We start from the raw sequence: 16,672 nt of genomic DNA, 5'->3' as shown, positions 1-16,672 counted from the left end.
ATATATAAGGATTACATTTAAATGTATGCGCACATTGTCAGGATTTAAATTTTACAAAAATATTAAGAAATGGGAGGAAATATTTTTTGTTATCCAAAAATGAGATAATCACTGATTATGGTCGATTTTTTTGGACATATCACTCTCGTCACAGCTTTGACTGTAGCCTTGTGTCAGAGAATTGGAGAATTAGTCCTCCTCCATCCGCTGCACCACCCGCTTCATCGACCGCAGGCCAGAGAGCTCTCCGGGCACTGCTACTGCTACTGCGGGTTTATTGGCTCCATTAAATAAAGGCCACTCCATACCTGGAGCTTCGCCATTTACACACACACACACACACACACACACACACACACACACACACTGCTAGATCTGTCTCATATTTCATGGCACAATTGAAAGCTTGTTTATTTAAGTTACCATTTTTGTTCACCCCTGAGCATTTTATTTCCTCTTCTAACAGTTCTTTTATACAAGTGTTCCTTCTTGTTTTTTATAATAATATATTTTAAATATTATATTTAATAGAGGAAAATGTTATATAATTAAACCTGCAATACAATATTTTTATATAAAATATATGAATATATTATATTTCAGTTCATATTTCATGATTTGTTTAAAAATGTTGTTTTAACTTTTTTATTTCCTTTCAAATACATTACCCAATAATATTTTGAGAAGTGCCTTCATAAATTAAGTTAATTCATTATTCATTATTTATTCATTATTATTATTGTATTATTATTAACTGTGAGCAGTCAGCCAGTAACCGGCGGTGCTGCAGAACCAGGCGTCCTACGCTGCCTCCATGAGGCCAGTGGCCGCCACTGCGGCCTGGAGCCAGGCTGTGAGTATGGTTGGTTCGGGTATTGCACTTAAACTACCCCTGGGAAAGAGGAAGTAGAAAATGAAGCTACAAAGAAAATGTTGCTGCGTGCTGAGCTACCAGATCATGCGCTGACGCACCTCGAGGTGAACTCTTGAGCCCCCACCGCGCCCGCTGAGCTCGCTAACTCAGAATAGAAAGCACGCCACATGCTTTTAAGGCACTCTTCCTCCCACCACTCCTCACCCCATCCCTAAAAGCCCACGCTTATTTTCACGGCCATTCTGTCCACTCTGACTCGGGCGTACCAGGGTGTGCCTCTCTCTTCCCCCCCCCAAAGCTATTGCCACAGCAACGCATCACCGGCCGTCGTCTCCGTCTCCGTGCTGATGTCGCATTTTTTAGCAACCCCGACCAGGTTAGCCGCAGAACACAGAGAGGGCACACCAACGCGTTAGTTGTGTCCTTGAGCGGAAGTAGACGGGGATAGGGAATGTTTTTTTTAACGCCCCATCTGCGCCTACTGTGTCACATCGACGCATCAAAGGGAAATCCAAAACGAGGCAAAATGGAGGGGGGGAGGGAGGGGGGGTGTATAAACGATTCGATAGAAGATTTTAAAAAAATAAAATAAAATAAAAAGATTCTCGACGGCCTCACGACGTTGGCAGAGGTTCTGCCGCTGGCCACGTAGTTGCATTGATTGGAAAATGTTTCTTCAGATTAGACGACGCTCATCATGCCACAGCTGTTTGGGTAGCACGGTGGCACATACCTAATCAGCCCAGAAGACCGCGTGCGCACACACACACACACACACACACACACACACACACACACACACACACACACACACACACACACACACACACAATCACAATCACAATCATCCCCAGTCAAGATGTCACTGCCTCTTAAAGCTGATTGGCCCCAAAAGGCTTCCAACAGAGGTGATGACACACATTCTCCCTAAGCAAAGGCAGAACGCTGAATAATTTTCTTTTTTTTTTTTTTTTGGCGGGGGTTGGGTGTTGTTCACACCTCAGAGTTTGACTTTCAAGCCTCAGAGTTTTGACACCGCCTGTCGTTACCCTTTAGTGCTGGTAGGAGGGCCCGGCTCCGTCTGTAACCACGGCACCACCTGGGTTCGCCCGTGACCGCGGCAGACGACCCCGCCCTCTTCTCCGTTCGTACATGCATCTGTACGTCATGAACGGAACACACTGCGATGCATACACGGCGACAAGCGGTGGGGCGTGTCTGCACAAAGCCTAAACAGCTGCCGCAGGATTCTCCTCCAGCTACGGTCAAAAGAACAACTGGAGTATGTATTTATTTATTTATTTATTTATTTATTTTCTGTACCCCCCCGCCCTCCCTCTTTCTTCCCGTCTGCCCTCCAGCGGTCGTGGTCCCCGACGGCGCCTCGGAGAAGTGCGGCCTCAGCGACGACCTGGGCAGCGAGGAGGACCTGCTGTATGACGACTTCCGCGGCTCAGGCCACCGCTTCGGACACCCGGGGGGCGGGGGAGGGGAGCAGCTGGCCATCAACGAGGTAAGGACCCCCCTCCCCCCTTTTCTCCCCCCTCATCTGCCCCCCCTGTTTCGAGAGCAGGGGCAACGCCTGGAGGTAGTCGTTGTTACCGCAAACGGCCGCGCATGCCCGACGGTGTCCAGGTGCGTTCCGCCCCCTCGTGGGCTGCTTTTTGTCAAGTGGGTTTTAATTGGCCGCACCGTCGCCGGTTCAGGGCGGGATCGGCTCATCCGCCCTCTCTTTCTCTCCCTCCTAAACACCTCCCACTTCCCGGTCGTCGGGAAAGCGGATTTGCCACGCACGGATTACAGCCAAGCCACCTGACGCGCAGAAACAATTAGCAGCGGCTTAGAATGCAATTTCCCCGGACTCTCCCAGGGGTGGAGCGGCACAAAAGGTGAAGTCAGCTGGCCCCCCGACCCCCTGTCCCCTACGGCCTCCACTGGGGGGGGGGGGTTGGCTGGGCTCTTTGTTGCCACTGAATGCTGCAAATTCCTCCACACCTCTACGCCGCCCCCACTTTGGTGGCACAAACACCCAAGTCTTCTGACTGAATGGGAGAGGTTGTCGACCCTAAATACACGCCGTGTCTGAACCCGACGTCCCTCCTTTCACTGCGGTTGCGGGGGTTCGCTGTCACTGTTGTTATAGGCTTTAGCGAGAGCTTCCACATTCCGCGCACGTCTACTCGTCCTGCGTTACATTCGGGGAGGGCCCGTCGCGCGTAAACACATTCTGAACTCAAGGAGGCAATTCCTCATTTCAGATGTAAAAAGGAGTCAACGACAAAACTGTGCTTTCTGACTGTGGATGCACGGCAAGTTTGTTTTTTAAAAACATTTTTTTCGAAGGCTCTGGATATCATTTTGGAGTGAGGCAGCCTCGGCACAGAGAGCTAGAAATGGCCGCCGCTGCTTCCCGGGCTCAGGCAGGGCTGGGTAACACACGCAGAGGATGCTGCGTGCTGGTCGTCATGGAGACCTGCCTCCAGAGCCCAGTGATACGAGTCCAAAAGCAGCGCGACTGCCGGTGCGGACAAACGCCTCATTCGATTGTCTGTCGGGACACCTGGGGGAAGACGCAACAGCTGTGGAATTAACGGACGACCGCGCTCACCGGCCGAAAACTGCGTTGTGAAATAAACAGAGGAAATGTCAGCACAGACGAGAAGGGTTGCCTTTTCTCTCCAGTTATAATAATAGTGGCGCCCCTGTCTCCGAGACCCCGTGCGCTTATTATTTTGTTATTATTGTATCCGCCGTTTCGTTGAGACCAATTCGGATAGGACGCGAAACTGACGCCACAATTCAAAAATAGAACGGTGGGTCTCGGCTTTGAACGGCAAGAACGTCACGTATCTCTGACATTTTAATACAGAGTATGTGAACACGGTGAAACAGATACTGGCACGTCCCTATTCATAAAGAAAGATCTACTACATCAGCCTATCTGAATTATTTTTTTAAATGGGAGGACTGCGCTTGATCTGTGTTCACTTTCACGAGAATGTTATAAAAAGAGAGAGAGATGGATGGATATCTACACTCATTTATTGTGTCCACCACTGAAATGCTTTGGAAAAAATGGAAACGGCACATACATGGAGGGTAATACTGTGTTCGCCATTCACATTCACACATTTATTTATGTTTTATTCATAACTTGGCTGCCCTTGTAAAATGTGTGTGAGTGCATCAGTGCGTGCGCTTGCGCGGCACGGACGCTAATTCGTAGTGGGTTTTGCTGAGGCGTCAGCGGTTGCCGTCGTGTTCCACCTGCATATCCAGGTCAGTCCCATAGAGAGGAGGAAACATTAGGAAGCGGCTCGGTGGTCTCGGGTTGCCCCGGCCGCTAAAAACAGCCAATCTATCACCTATTTACAAACCAACGGGAAATCAAAATGGGGCTGCAGATCGATTCCCTCAGCTGATAAAAGGGGGGGTTGCCGGGGAATGAATGCACACTCTGAGGCACACAAAATCTGTTCCGCCCGGAATGCATGCACACACACGTACACACACACATAAAGCATTTCACATGGGAATAGTCCATTATTCTGCATGGCCTACACTCCCCCACCCCACCGCTCTCTTCCTCTCTCTCTCTCTCTCTCCCTCTCCTTCCTCCTCCCATCACATCTCTCTCCTGTCACCCCTCCTCCCTCCTCCCTGCCCGTGGTTGCTAGGGCTCCCTGCAACAACCTCGCTGGTATCCAGGATACGCGCGCTACTCTCCGCCGGCTGATTGGCTGGCTCGCTGAGAACGGGGCAGATGCGATGGGAGGGAAAGGAGGGAAGGGGGGGGGGGTGGCGGAAAAACAGAGGGGTGGGTGGGATGGAGGGAGGAAAAAAATAAATAAAAAAGGGAGAGGGTGATCCTGGGAGTTAGATGGATGGCTGTGGCAGTGCAGTTCCAGGCATCCGTAGCGTGCAGCGTCGTAGCCCAAGTGGGCTCCTAAAATCGAAGAAAGGGAACAGGGGGAAGGAGAGAGAGGGAGGGGGGAGAGAGAGAGAGAGAGAGCGAGCAGGGGGGAAAAAAACAAGCAGAAGCTAAAGCGAGGAGCTCACAATGGCCGTTGGGTTCGCACAGCAGAGGTGGCGGCGGCGAACGTAGGCTAGCGCGATCGGAGAACCGGAGGATCTATTTATCTGTTCCAAAAAATCTAAAAAAAAAAATAATAATAATAATAAAAGGAGGAAACGAGGACAAAGAAGAGCGGTGGAGGAATGAGCACGGAGGATGGAGCGCAAGAGCCGCTGCGTCCCACCTTCCACCTTCCCGTCCTGATGTTCTGACCGTGAGACCGGAGGAGCGAGGGAGGAACTAATAGAGGGAGAGAGAGAGAGAGAGAGAGAGGTGGCGAGCAAAGGACGCCACGGATGAAAAGAACGATTGAGGCGAAGGTGGAGGAGCGGAACGGGTGACAGCCGAAAGCAGAGCAGAAGAAGAGGAAGAGGAGGAGGACGAACACACACGGAGGTGGCCGGCGGTTGTTTGGGTTTAGGTTTTGGGGGAAGCGAGTTAGAGAGCGAGGGAAGGAGGAGGAGGGGGCGGGTGGGGGGAAGCTGGGGGTCGGCAGCAAGGTGGCCGCAGCAGGAGAAGACGGAGAGACGGCCGGAGCCGAGCGCCGGAGGAGAGGCACGCTAGAGAACGGAGAGAGTGGCGGCGGAGGAGGAGGGGGTCGGGGAGGAGGAGGAGGAGGAGGAGGAGGAGGAAGTGGAGGAGGAGGAGGTGGGGGAGGGGGCGGAGCGGTGTGGTGCGGCGGCGCGGCGCTGAGGGAGCGGCGGCGGGGGAGGGACGGCGCTGAGGACGAGGAGGAGGAGGACGGGGACGAGGGGAGAGGCCTGATGGCTCGCGGCGGCAGCGGAGGAGGGGGCGGAGGCATGGGGGGCGGCTCCTCGGGCCGCTGGGGCAGGCAGCGGGCCGGCTTCCTCAACACCCTGCTGCGCTGCAACCTCCACCCGGAAACCCAGAAGGTGGTGGTGTTCCTCATCATGATGCTGCTGGTCGTCATCAACGTGGTGCTGATGTTCCTGCTGGCCTTCCAGTAGACGTCGAGGAGGGAGGGAGGGAGGGAGGGAGGGTGGGGTGGGGAGGGTGGGAGGGGGTCATATTCACAAATAGAGACCTTCACACAAATCCCCCAAAAATGGGAAGACAATAAACAGCCAAATACTCGCACGCTGGAACGTTGGAAGCGTGAAACCGGGGCGGTGGGTGGGTGGCAGGGGGGTTAAAAGAAACCGAAGGATTTCACGCCCGGTACCCGACGGTACCGCTGCTGCCGCCGATGGGAGTTGAGGACGTCCCTAAAAACAATCAGGTAAAAAGCCAAACCTCCCAAGGGGCCACACCTGGGAATCAGCTTCCCAATGCGTCTGGTTTGTTGATGTTCTGGCCGTGGATGAAAGTGCAGAAGCTACATGAACTGAGGTAGAAGCGCGTCAATTCTCGATATGTGATTCATATACAGATCATCTGCATATTAAAATAAATAAGGTAATCCCATGTAATCTGATTGTTCATTCCTTGCATGTTCATTTTCCAACCTGCATGTGTGAAATACATGCAAATGCAATACACGTTTAGTGATGATGCGTATTGATGTATGTGTCGATAAAGTTTGTTTGTGTTTGTTTGTCTGCGTCCCACGGCCCCTGTCGACCAACTCTGTCTGCATGAGTGAGATAATGCAATTTGGGATTAATACCCACCCCACCAATTAACACTGTCAAAAAAATTAACAAACGATTGCATTAAGTATTTTGACAGTTCAAGACTAACTCTCGAGGTCTTTGAGGACAAAAACAACGGTCGTTTCCCAAAGTATCTCAGGCTCGCTTGTCCTTTGGTGTCGGGAAATTCCTGTAAAATCTGCAAAATCCACAACTGGACCAGGTTGAAAACAGCGTGTCCATATAAATGTACTGTTTGATGAATCTGAATCAATGTAATTAAACAAGGTTCTGTCGTGAATTGCTCCAGTGAAAACATTACAAAAAAATAAATACGCCTCTCGAGATCTATGGTCTGTTTGATCAGAGCGTAGTGGTGTAAAAGCAGTTTCCGTAACTGAAGGAAGGGAGGGATCAGGTGACGCACGATGTTTACATTGACATTACATTGTGTGTCTCTATTTTTAATTTTGGATGGGATCTTACTTCGGTTGCACCCCACACAAAGTGCCAAAGTGTCACTGAGGCCTTTGTGAATCCAGACCTGGCATTCACGTTTCCATGGGAACCAGAACCTGTCTATGTTCTTCTTGGCTCCTCAATGTCAATATCCGAAACAGTAGGGGGGGGTCAGAGGTCACTAGAGCCCTGCTAGCCTGGCCCGCCCAGGGACCGGACCAACGCCTTGTCTTGTATTTCCAACACCTTTTTATTTTTTTTTCCTCAAATCCAATGGCCGCCGTTGCTAAAGCGACACTTCCATGAGGAGAATGGATCTGTTGACAGGACACTGCAGGATGTCCTGTTTACAAAAGCTCTGTTTACAACAGCACTCACATCCAGCCGCTGCGCTGCGGCCATCAACGCATCTCCTTTTGTGAAAGTGGAGTCAGTAGATGAAGGCGAGAGGCGAGATGGTGTGGGAGTGTTGCCTAGCAACAGCCACTTTGTCTGGCGGTGACGGATCAAGGGCGGCTAGTTTCTGGATCCCCAGAAATGAAAAATAACGATTTCAACCTTTAAACGAGCCAGCCTGGCCTTTGTTTTTAGCACGAGGTGTTGAAGACCTGCCCGAATGACAACAAACACAATATTTTATATACTGTGCGTGTGTGTATTTTCCGTCTACGTGGCAAGGAAAGCCCAAAAAGCAGCGTAGTAGACGGTTCCTGGGCGGGCCGAGGCCAGGCTGGCGCCGCGCAAATGTGTCTGCGTACGACTCAGCGTATACATGACCGCCGTGGCGACTCCATCAACAGCCCAAGCTCTCTCTCTCTCTCTCTCTCTCTCTCCCCCATTTCAGCCCTCATCCTCTCCCTTATCGCCTCCACTCTCCCTCTCTCTGAGCTTGTACCATACACACATGCACACCCCCCCCCCCCCCCCCCCACATCCATTCTCTCTCGTTCTCTGCGGCCCCGTCTTATCACCGTATTGATTCTGGTCAGGCAGCACTCGGGCAGGGCCGGCACGTCGATCGATGCCCCCCTCTTTCAGCGGGTCAGAGTTGAACTCAGCTGGATAAGTGGTGACGCCTTCCGCTATGCGCCTCGTACAAATTGATGTGACTTTGCGTAAAAAAAACTAAAAAAAACGCCACCCTGCTCGGATGTCTTTTTTATTTTTTTATTTTATTTTTTTTGTAACTGTTAAACGTCGCCATTTTCACCTTCCGTTTCGTGCTTATCGTGTTTGGTGACGCTGGGTACAACTATTTGGATTGCATTGCATGACAGCATTTAGCAAAGGCTTGGTCAATAAAAACACGATACTGTGCATTAGTTCCGTGCAACTTGTATGCATTACTTCACACTATTTGGAAGCAAAAAAAAACAAAACACCTTTGTTGCACAGTGCAATGTTTAACATTCACCCCCGTCTGTGCTGTTATTCACGCAGCTGATCAGCGATGGCAGCGTGGTGTTTGCGGAGGCCCTCTGGGACCATGTCACCATGGACGACCAGGAGCTGGGCTTCAAGGCCGGCGACGTCATCGAGGTAGTGGACGCCACCAACAAGGAATGGTGGTGGGGCCGCATCCTGGACAGCGAGGGCTGGTTCCCAGCTAGCTTCGTACGGGTGAGCACCGCTGCCTCCTTGCCTCCTTTCTCCCCGCGGAGCTGATGCGGCCGGAAAAATGCCCCGCTCCACATGGTGTTCCTTAATTCCCCCCCTTTCGAATAATGCCTGCAGCTGGTTTTGATTATTGGTGGGGTTTTTTGGGGTTGTTGTTTTTTTTCTTTTCTCGAGAAAGGTGAAGCGTCAGCCCACACATCTTTGGAGGTTTTCTTGTATTTATAGGCCGATTTAGAGCTCCTACTTTTTCCACAGAGTCATCATTAGATCGTGCCTCATAAATAGCCTCTGATACTCGTGCACGGGGCCTTTTGCTCTCAAGAGAACTAAAAAACAGCAGCGAAAAAGCTCTCGGTGAGATGGCTTGTATGGGGTGAGGTGACCAGGTTTTGGACTCACTTTTTATTTTTTCTAGTTTTCTTGTCTTTTGTCAAGTGGTTAGTTTCAAGGAGGGATATTAACAGTTACTCAAGGAATATTAACATTATCCATCTAACAGTTACTCACCTGTTACTACCCATCTCCCTCCTCCGCCCAGTTGCGTGTGAACCAGGATGAGCCCATGGAAGAGTACCTCGCCCAGCTGGAGGAGGCGCAGGCAGGCGAGGAGGACAGGACGGGCCTGGGGCTCATCCTGGGGCCCGGCCTGCCCTGCAAGGAGCAGATGAGGACCAACGTCATCAACGAGATCATGAGCACGGAGCGCGACTACATCAAGCACCTCAAGGACATTTGCGAGGTCTGTGTCGGCTCCAGCCCCATCCCACCCAAAACTCAGATGCAATGTGAATGAATGGTGTCGCCCAACAACAACACTTAGGTCTACAGTAGGTCAAACACGGTCAATGTTTAGACATTGGTCAATGCCGCAACTTTCCCTGTCAAAGTAATAAGCCACAGATTAGAGAGGCACGTTTTTGGTTTAAAGACAGGTAAAAAAAAATATCTGCAGAGGTCGTACATCGAAGTGCACAGGAGTGCCAGCCAACACACCTGCACGTGCACGCCTGTGAGCCACAGGGCGTTGCTGAGTTTACCATCGAAAAATGGGCAAAAATGTAACCGAGCAGGGAATTCACAATCATTTAAGCACTCAACGACAAACTTCTCCATCGAGGAAGATTGGTTCTTTGCTCAGCCACATCATGTTTTCAGGCGCTGCCGCCTTTTTATGAGAGTCAGGCCATCTGCTTTGTTAAATCTAGGCGCTCATCTGCGGAGGAGTATATTCCGGCCTTTACACGGCAGCTGTCCTCACAGCATATTAAGTCAAAGTCAAACTTCGCCGATGTAGACGCATCTGCTTCCGTCCAGAAGCGTGGCTGTCCTCACGCACTCCTCGTCCCCCGCAGGGTTACATCAAGCAGTGCCGCAAGAGGACCGACATGTTCACGGAAGAGCAACTCCGCACCATCTTCGGCAACATCGAGGAGATCTACCGCTTCCAGAGGAAGTTCCTCAAGGGCCTGGAGAAGAAGTTCAACAAGGAGGAGCCGCACCTCAGCGAGATTGGCTGCTGCTTCGTGGAGCACGTAAGCAGGAGCCGTCCCCAAGCCTCCGCCGTGCGCTCGTTTCTCGCCTGCCGAGCCGGGTCCCGGTGTTTGTTCGCCGACGCTCGGGTCGACCCGATCGGTACAAACGCGGCGCGACGCCGTCACTAACATGCCATCCCCACCTCTCCCCCCCCCTGCCATCACAGCAAACGGATTTCCAGATCTACTCGGAGTACTGCAACAACCACCCCAACGCCTGCGTGCAGCTCTCCAGGCTCATGAAGGTCAACAAGTACGTGTTCTTCTTCGAGGCGTGCCGCCTGCTGCAGAAGATGATCGACATCTCGCTGGACGGCTTCCTGCTCACGCCGGTGCAGAAGATCTGCAAGTACCCGCTGCAGCTGGCCGAGCTGCTCAAGTACACCAACCCCCAGCACAGGTGGGTCCGGGGAGAAGTGCGCTATTTAAGTCTTTTATATTGAGCTTTAAAGTTTTACAAAACAACCGATGAAGAGGAACTAAGGTGGTACTCACCAGGGATGCAACAGTGAGGAATTCTTCCCGCCAGTTAATAACCTCATGAGACCGGTAACACCGCTCGGTAGACGCCATTTTCTCTGGAATATCGCACTTAATGGCTTAAATAAAAACCGTGGATTGATATTAAAGTCGTGTTTTTTTTTTTTTTCTGTTTATTAATGGCGTGGAGGCTGTTTGGTTGTTGCAGCGAGGAAGCAGATGGAGGATTTTGGACGCGGTGGTCTCGCATGGCGCGGTTGATTGCACCAGAGTTGCATCTCCGGGTTATTACTTGTATAAATTCTCATACATAATAACAGACACTAAATCATTTAGTTGAATATATTTTATTCTTTGTGCATTACCATGGCAACATATTGTCACGCTTGTTTCGTACCTCCCCCTCGCTCCCCTGTGCCGGTCAGAAACCGTGTCTACTAAAGTATTGATAACATGCTTAGTATTTTACAAATGAGAGTTTTTCCATTTGATGATTATGCGCTGATATGCGAAAATGAACTAAATGGGTTTTATTTCTATTTAAAAAATTAAAAAAAGTAAAATGTAATGTAAAATAATATTTAAAAAAGAAATCGTATGTAGTCGGTGTATGCCCGAACACCGTGCAACACCGGTAACCGCTGCAACCCTAGCACTCACAAATAGGGTAAGGGTTAGGACGTAAAGACCGGGCTGAAAGGCCACATTTTTTTAACCAAAGGGGCGCCATTGAATGAGAAATACCAATTCTGCTCCTGATCTCATTAATTAAATCAACGCATGTATTCCCTCTCGACACGGCCCACATGCCTCCACAGGGACTACAAAGACATGGAGGCGGCTCTGAACGCCATGAAGAACGTGGCGAGACTCATCAATGAGCGTAAGCGGCGCCTGGAAAACATCGACAAGATCGCCCAGTGGCAGAGCTCCATAGAGGACTGGGAGGTGTGCAATTTGTGCGGTGTACCACAGGTGTGTGTGTGTGTGTGCGGTACCTAACAGGGGTCTCTGGTGCCACTCTAACCCCACGCAGGGAGAAGATGTCCTCAGCAGGAGCTCCGACCTGATCTTCTCCGGGGAGCTGACCAAGCTGTCCCAGCCGCAGGCCAAGAGCCAGCAGAGAATGTTCTTCCTCTTCGACCACCAGATGGTGTACTGCAAGAAGGTGGGAGTTACGGGCGGAGGGGTGCTACAACACAGCCCTGCTGTCAGGTTAAACGTCACATTAAGCCCATATGCTGTTGTTTTTGTTTTGCTATTGAAGAAAATGATCGTTAAAAACCATCGCCGTCAATGAGGAAATAGTCACTTTATCAACAAAAATGACGTTTTTGAGCCGGAAAACGTGTTTAGAAAAACAGTGTTTCAGTTTTGTTTGCACGTGCGACGTGTGGACGTGTGGGGGGGGGGCCCCCACACGTCCAACCGTCGTTTGGGTGAAGCGCTGTCTTCATTTGTAGTAAACTGCCTTACCTTGACGAAGACCAAGCACCTTTTAGCGGCGCTCTCCACCCTCCGCCCCCCCGCAGGATCTCCTGCGCCGGGACATGCTGTACTACAAGGGCCGGGTGGACATGGACCAGATGGAGGTGGTGGACGTGGAGGACGGCAAGGAGAAGGACTTCAACGTGAGCGTGAAGAACGCGCTGAAGTTGCGCTCGGGGGCCGGCGACGAGGTGCACCTGCTGTGCGCCAAGAAGCCCGAGCAGAAGCAGCGCTGGCTGCGCGCCTTCTCCGACGAGCGCCGGCAGGTGCAGCACGACCGCGACACAGGTCAGAAGGCTTTTACCGTGGCCCAACCGATGCCAGGTTTTTGGGTCCGATGCCGATCCTGATTTTGGAGAGTCCAGCCCACGGATTACCAATGTTTTGACTGATAGTTTATCAACAATTATCAGCAAAATGTTCAAATAAATTAGAAAAACGTATATTTTATTACATATTTTAGAACATTTAACTTATAAGCAAACAAATAAATAAAAATATAGACACAAACAACCTGCCGTGGTTGCTGTGTTGCTGCGCTGTGTTGCAATTTGTGTTGCAAGATCAAAATCGCAAAGCGGCACCAATCGCCGGTTCCGGCCAGAATAGCGGCTCAGCGTTCATCAGAACAAGCTCAAGTTTCGCACTAAAAAGTGAGAACTACGAGCATGATAACCATAATGATAAGCGCAGTGCTCCCTGTGTTTTTTAGCAGGTGACAGCGTAGCGGTGGTGCCGTGGGGTTATTTTACTGTAAACGGATCCATTGTCAAATGGATAAGACTGTGTTACGCCAGTCAGCGCCCCTCCCTCATTCCTGTGCCTCACATTCCTGTGTTGTGTTTGTCTGGCTGATATAGATTGTGTGGACAGGGTGTGTGCTGTACGCGTCTTTGCTGCCCTGCGCCCACTCATATTTCAACATTTAATAACCCCCCCCCCCCCAGTGGTCATAAAATGCACCCAACCTCAGATTTATTACGTTTCAGTCGGTGCTTTCAACACCCTTTGGCGCCTTCGCTTCTCTTCGGAACCCGTGTGGGCCGGTGCCACAAATGTCACCGCTGCGTTTGTTTGAAACACCTGACTAGTTTGACTTTCACGGCCCGAACCGGGACCTGTTTGAAGCCTCCCGGCGTTTAAGGGGGCCGTGATGGGGGACTGAGCAGACTGCAGACTTACCTGTCCTCTGCTGTGTGTTCCAGGCTTCTCTCTAACGGAGGTGCAGAAGAAGCAGGCCATGGTAAACGCCTGCAAAAGCCATCCAGCCGGAAAGCCCAAAGGTGAGGAGTCAAGAGTGTGTGTGTGTGTGTGTGTGTGTGTGTGTGTGTGTGTGTGTGTGTGTGTGTGTGTGTGTGTGTGTGTGTGTGTGTGTGTGTGTGTGTGTGTGTGTGTGTAAAAAAAAAAAATGCTATTATTATTAATTTTCACCTGGTAAATATCACCCGGTAAATGACCGAATCGAAGGAACTGCAGCGGCGCGTCGAGGCGATGCGCGCGCGCGCGCTCCACAGCGACGAAAGGTTTGGTCATTTTCTGAGAGTCGCTCCGTGACGGGTCACTCGGCGAGCGAGGGAGGGCCTCCCCCGACCCCCGCACCTCCCTCCCGGCAGGGAGCGGCCGCCACGCCCTCCCTCCGCCCCCTTTAAAACCGCCCTTTTAACGCCCCCCCTCCCTGGCTTTGCCCCGCAGCGGTGACCAGGCCCTACTACGACTTCCTCCTGCGGCAGAAGCACCCCTCCCTGCCCAGCGCGCTGCCCCAGCAGCAGGTCTTCATGCTGGCCGAGCCCAAGCGCAAGACCTCCACCTTCTGGCACAACATCGGCCGACTGACGCCTTTCAAGAAACAGTAGAGAGGGGGAGAGAGAGGGAGGGAGGGGGAGAGAGAGAGAGAGAGAGAGAGAGAGAGAGGGGAAAGAAAAGGAAGAAAGAACAGCTGGCGGAGGGAGCGGGAGAGGAGAAAAGGAACTGCTCGTGCCTGAACTTTGACCCCTTTTTGACACCCCCCCCCCCCTCTTTTCTCGTCCCCTGCCTAACGTCACCCTGATTGACATACTGATTTTTATTGTAAAGATGAAGATGTTTATGAGGACGGGGGAGAAGGTTTGTGTGTTTTTGTTTAGTTTAGTTTTGTTTTGTTTCCCTTTGAGAAAGCACTTTACAGGTTGGTTAACAATCAGACTTGAGAATGGTCTCCATGGAGACATGTATAAAAATATTAAAAAAATAGAATAAACCTTGGTGGAGAAGGGACTATTGTATACCTTGCTACTACTACGGCTACTAGTACTACTACTACTGCTACTACTACTACTACTACTACTGCTACTACTACCCTGTCAACCCAGCCCAGACTGGTACTACTACTACTGCTGTACTGCTGCCGGTGCAGGACTGCGCTGCTTCCCTCAAAGACATTGCCTGACGACAAAAGTATTTTTATTTTTGTTTTTATTTTAATTTTTTCCCCCCACTGTCTAATGGTTTTTGGGTTTTTTTTTTGGGGGGGGGGGGGGGGGGGTTTTAACAGATGCCAACTGTTCACAGTGCCAGATGATTTGATTTGAGATTCTTGTCGTTTTTTTTCTTGTTTGTTTTTGTTTGTTTGTACGTGTCTGCATCTGGAGGAAAAAATGAGGGGAACAAACAGTGGTGATAACTTTTCCTATCGCTTCTCTGTAAAATATATATATATATATATATATATATATATATATATATATATATATATATATATATATATATATATATATATATAATTTCAGCATCCTTTTTCCAGATTCCGTTTGGTGATGTAAAGTTCCGCTGCTATGCTTGTGTTCTTGTGCAAACACACGCACATAATAAAGCCTGATTCACATGGAATGCATAATGGCATGGGGCAGTCAGACCCCACAGTGGCCGTCGATTGACCTGCGTCTTGAGTTTTCCATCACAAAATATGTCGGGAAATGTTTTCCAGTACAACAGTGAGTAGTTTGCTCAGCTGAACCTTTGCTATTTCCCATGGATGAGACTTTAAAACTCCCGTCATAAAGTGTTTGCAAAGTGTGAATGTTTTTTTTTTTTGGGGGGGGGGGTTTGGACATAATTTGCATAAAAATAGATTTATTGATAGTGAATATGGTGACATCAAACGTCAATAACGTCATTCTTTTGAAATACGTGACTTATTTACTCAGTTTTAAGCCCAATTTCAATAAAAAAAAAAAAAAACAACAAAAAAAGAAAAGCCTGACTGACGTCCCTCCCGGTTGTAATGTCGGACCGATGTTGACGGCACGACTGGGGTCATTTGAAGACGTCCCGCAGCCTCGATCCGACGACGGGAACAATCCAGCTCCGTAGGAATGAATGGACTGAAGTTTGTTTTTCTTGTCGTTTGTTTGGTTCTGTTTTTCGGACCCCCAATGAACATATTTTCTCCTCGGGGGAAGGAGATTGGCGTCTCTCTCCCCCGCCGAACACATCCACGACCCTCCCCTCGAGCGTTCCCTTCCTGCGGCGATGGCGAGCGCCTCCCAAGCGCCATTTTGAAGTGTCGTGGACGACTCGACGACGTGCATGGCTTTGGTGGAAAAAATACTGTGAAGCGCCCTCCGCTATATTTGCGTGCGCCAGACCGAGCAACGGACTAAGATTTTCATTTTCGCTCGAAGGATGAACAAAAAACATTGAACACACAAGTTGTTTTGTTTTCGTTGTTTGTTTGTTTTTGTTTTTTTGTTTCCCCCCCGTTTGGCGTCCTGGTCTCACAAGTAGGACCCGTGCTCTTGACTTTTGGCCTCGTTTCTCATTTGAGATGCCGTCGATGCACAGCGTGATGTGATATAGTGATAAAGCTACGCCGCTGCATAACATGTGTTTAGTTCACCTTTAGGTTTAAATGTTCATAGCTTAAAGAGGTTACTGAATATTAAAATATGACAAATGCCGCCATCGCTCGGTGGTGGTCATGTCCTTCCGTCGAGACGCTGCATTCAAAAGACATTTTGTTTTATCCCGCCTGGTTCAACGTTGGATCCAGTTTTTTTGGAACGCAACCCTTTCGCAGTGTTCCTTTTCAACAGCTCGTTTTCCGAACGAAACCGCCCATTTGACCAAAAACAACAACAAAAAACAAAACCTCCCACCCCTGGTTCAGGAGCCTTCCCTGCAGAGTCATTCCATCTCCGCGATGATCAGCAGGAGGAATGTTCCCCTTGACATTTTGGAGGAAAAACAAGATTCTTAGCACACCCGTTTAAAGGGACAGGTCATCATTTAAATGTATTTGAATGGTATTTTCCCCGATGAGGATCCTTTGTTTCCCCTCTGACGTCTAATTACTTCGATACCTGAAGAGCTCAAATGATTCAGGAACCAAAACGGGGGGAAAAAAAACATGAAGGGGAATCTCGCCTGCATCACAATTGCCACTGAAATAGTGGGTGAACGTATTCCTTTAATTTAAATTCAAATCTTTCATGCGCCTACACTGTTTTGAAGGTGAGGTAACATTGGTGACATGGGCCTTGACAAACATCTGTACTCTCATTGATCACTACGCACGTGA

General features: G+C 49.9%; 1 protein-coding gene across 2 annotated transcripts in view; it reads left to right on the top strand.

Moving 5' to 3' along the window:
• arhgef4 (Rho guanine nucleotide exchange factor (GEF) 4) overlaps positions 1 to 14,752 on the top strand; it is a gene marked incomplete at its 5' end in the record, with an annotated part of 57,553 nt that extends 42,801 nt beyond the window's left edge. For both annotated transcript variants that reach the window (XM_080020269.1, XM_080020270.1), the window contains 10 exons: positions 2,236 to 2,387; positions 8,441 to 8,620; positions 9,156 to 9,356; positions 9,970 to 10,149; positions 10,317 to 10,549; positions 11,448 to 11,577; positions 11,666 to 11,797; positions 12,162 to 12,405; positions 13,323 to 13,400; positions 13,810 to 14,752. In XM_080020269.1, the coding sequence (XP_079876395.1) occupies positions 2,236 to 2,387; positions 8,441 to 8,620; positions 9,156 to 9,356; positions 9,970 to 10,149; positions 10,317 to 10,549; positions 11,448 to 11,577; positions 11,666 to 11,797; positions 12,162 to 12,405; positions 13,323 to 13,400; positions 13,810 to 13,970 (1,691 nt within the window). In that variant the 3' untranslated portion in view covers positions 13,971 to 14,752. The remainder of the gene's footprint in view (positions 1 to 2,235; positions 2,388 to 8,440; positions 8,621 to 9,155; positions 9,357 to 9,969; positions 10,150 to 10,316; positions 10,550 to 11,447; positions 11,578 to 11,665; positions 11,798 to 12,161; positions 12,406 to 13,322; positions 13,401 to 13,809) is intronic.
• Positions 14,753 to 16,672: the final 1,920 nt, after the last annotated feature.

This window comes from Zeus faber, assembly GCF_960531495.2.
Source record: "Zeus faber genome assembly, chromosome: 19".
Classification (NCBI taxonomy): domain Eukaryota; kingdom Metazoa; phylum Chordata; class Actinopteri; order Zeiformes; family Zeidae; genus Zeus; species Zeus faber.
Note: the sequence above shows the minus strand (reverse complement) of the source record. Positions and strands in the feature narration are given on the sequence as shown.